Below are 1,972 nucleotides of genomic sequence, written 5' to 3'. Positions count from 1 at the left end.
TCACAGCACAGCATAGCATAGCATAGCATAGCATAGCATATCGCAGCATAGCATAGCATAGCATAGCATAGCATAGCGCAGCATAGCATAGCATAGCATAACATAGCGCAGCATAGCATAGCATAGCATAGCATAGTGCAGCATAGCATAACACAGCGCAGCATAGCATATTCTGGCAGATCGTATAATGGCATATGCTTGCAGATCGCATAATGGCATATGCTTGCAGATCGCATAATGGCATATGCTTGCAGATCGCATAATGGCATATGCTTGCAGATCGCATAATGGCATATGCTTGTAGATCGCATATGCTTGCAGATCGCACATGCTTGCAGATCGCATATGGCATATGCTTGCAGATCGCATATGCTTGCAGATCGCATATGGCATATGCTTGCAGATTGCATATGCTTGCAGATTGCATATGCTTGCAGATTGCATATGCTTGCAGACTGCGTATGCTTGCATAATGCAGATGCATGCGCATATACATAACATATTGCATATCGCATATCGCATATCGCATATCGCATATTGCATATGGCATATGGCATATTGCATATCGCATATCGCTGCATATGGCATATATCGCATATCGCATACCGCATACCGCATATCGCAAATCGCAAATCGCATATTGCTGCATATCGCATATTGCATATCGCATATCGCATATCGCATATTGCATATCGCATATCGCATATGGCATATTGCATATCGCATATCGCTGCATATGGCATATATCGCATATCGCATACCGCATATCGCATATCGCAAATCGCAAATCGCATATTGCTGCATATCGTATATTGCTGCATATCGCATATTGCTGCATATCGCATATCGCTGCATATATGCATATATGAAATATGAAACATAAAACATATTTGCGCTGAGGATCGAACCGGCGACCTTCCGTTCTTTCCGGGGCTGTCCTAAGCGCGTACGGCACGCTCCCGACCCGGAATTTTCAAAACGCTCCAGACGGACAGACAACCATCGAACTGGGGAACTGGGGATAGGCCTCCGCTCATAGCATATGAGCTACGGCGACGTAGTCGCTACGGCTACGGACAGCGAACTGGGGATAGGCCTCCGCTCATAACATATGAGCTACGGCGAGTTAGATCGCGGAATGTACGAGTTTTCCGCTAGCGCCGGTATTTAGGGCGGTGACTGCGCCTATTTGTTTATCTCACAACGATCGGTATTCCTACCAGGAATCTCCTCAAGTCCTGCCGAACGCTAACAATACTCTTTACATTACTTGTAACAGTTTATCGTGCTAAATATCTTCGCCACCGGCAATCCTTCCGGAATAACAATTAGCGTTAGCTGTCACCGTCGCCAATTCTTCAATAGGTTATGAGCCCCGCTTAGCGCCGACAGTTATCGCCAAATTGTTATTTCTATCCCTCATCGAAAATGGTTAAGGACAAGCTTGATGAGTCGCTGGATCTCAACAACTACTCTACCTGGCAAATTCGGTTCAGCTCGTTGTGCATGGAGCTTGGGCTGAGCAAATCTCTGCTCGCCGAGCCGTGCAACGAGGAGCAAATTCGACAGTCACGGAAGGTCATCAATCTGCTCATCAAGAACGTCAAGGATCATCATTTGCCGATGGTTACCGGTGCTGCCAACGCGAAGAAGGCCTGGGACGCCTTGGGATCTATGTTTGCTGCCAACAACAACGCCCGCAAGGTGTCTCTACGTCAAGAATTCAGCCGTTTTAAGATGGTCGACGGCGAACCTCTTCCGATGTACTTTGCGCGTGCAAGGCAGCTGCAAACAGATTTATTGGGAGTCGGCCACGTAGTTAACGACTCCGAGCTGGCGTACACCGTGCTAGTTGGTCTACCCAGTCGGTACAGCGTGGTGACGACTACATTACTGATGCGCGACGGCGATTTGGACATGGCGAGCGTCACAGCAAAGCTTCTCTCTATCAAGACGGCTAATGGTGGGTCGG

At 47.7% G+C, this 1,972-nt stretch overlaps 1 protein-coding gene across 1 annotated transcript in view; it reads right to left on the bottom strand.

Moving 5' to 3' along the window:
• Positions 1-427, bottom strand: part of VOLCADRAFT_70901 (uncharacterized protein) — a gene marked incomplete at both ends in the record, with an annotated part of 3,431 nt that extends 3,004 nt beyond the window's left edge. The window contains one exon of the mRNA XM_002959352.1: positions 329-427. Within this exon, the coding sequence (XP_002959398.1) occupies positions 329-427 (99 nt within the window). The remainder of the gene's footprint in view (positions 1-328) is intronic.
• Between the last annotated feature and the right edge of the window lie 1,545 nt (positions 428-1,972).

Source organism: Volvox carteri (genome assembly GCF_000143455.1).
Source record: "Volvox carteri f. nagariensis unplaced genomic scaffold VOLCAscaffold_173, whole genome shotgun sequence".
Taxonomy (NCBI): Eukaryota; Viridiplantae; Chlorophyta; class Chlorophyceae; order Chlamydomonadales; family Volvocaceae; genus Volvox; species Volvox carteri.
Note: the sequence above shows the minus strand (reverse complement) of the source record. Positions and strands in the feature narration are given on the sequence as shown.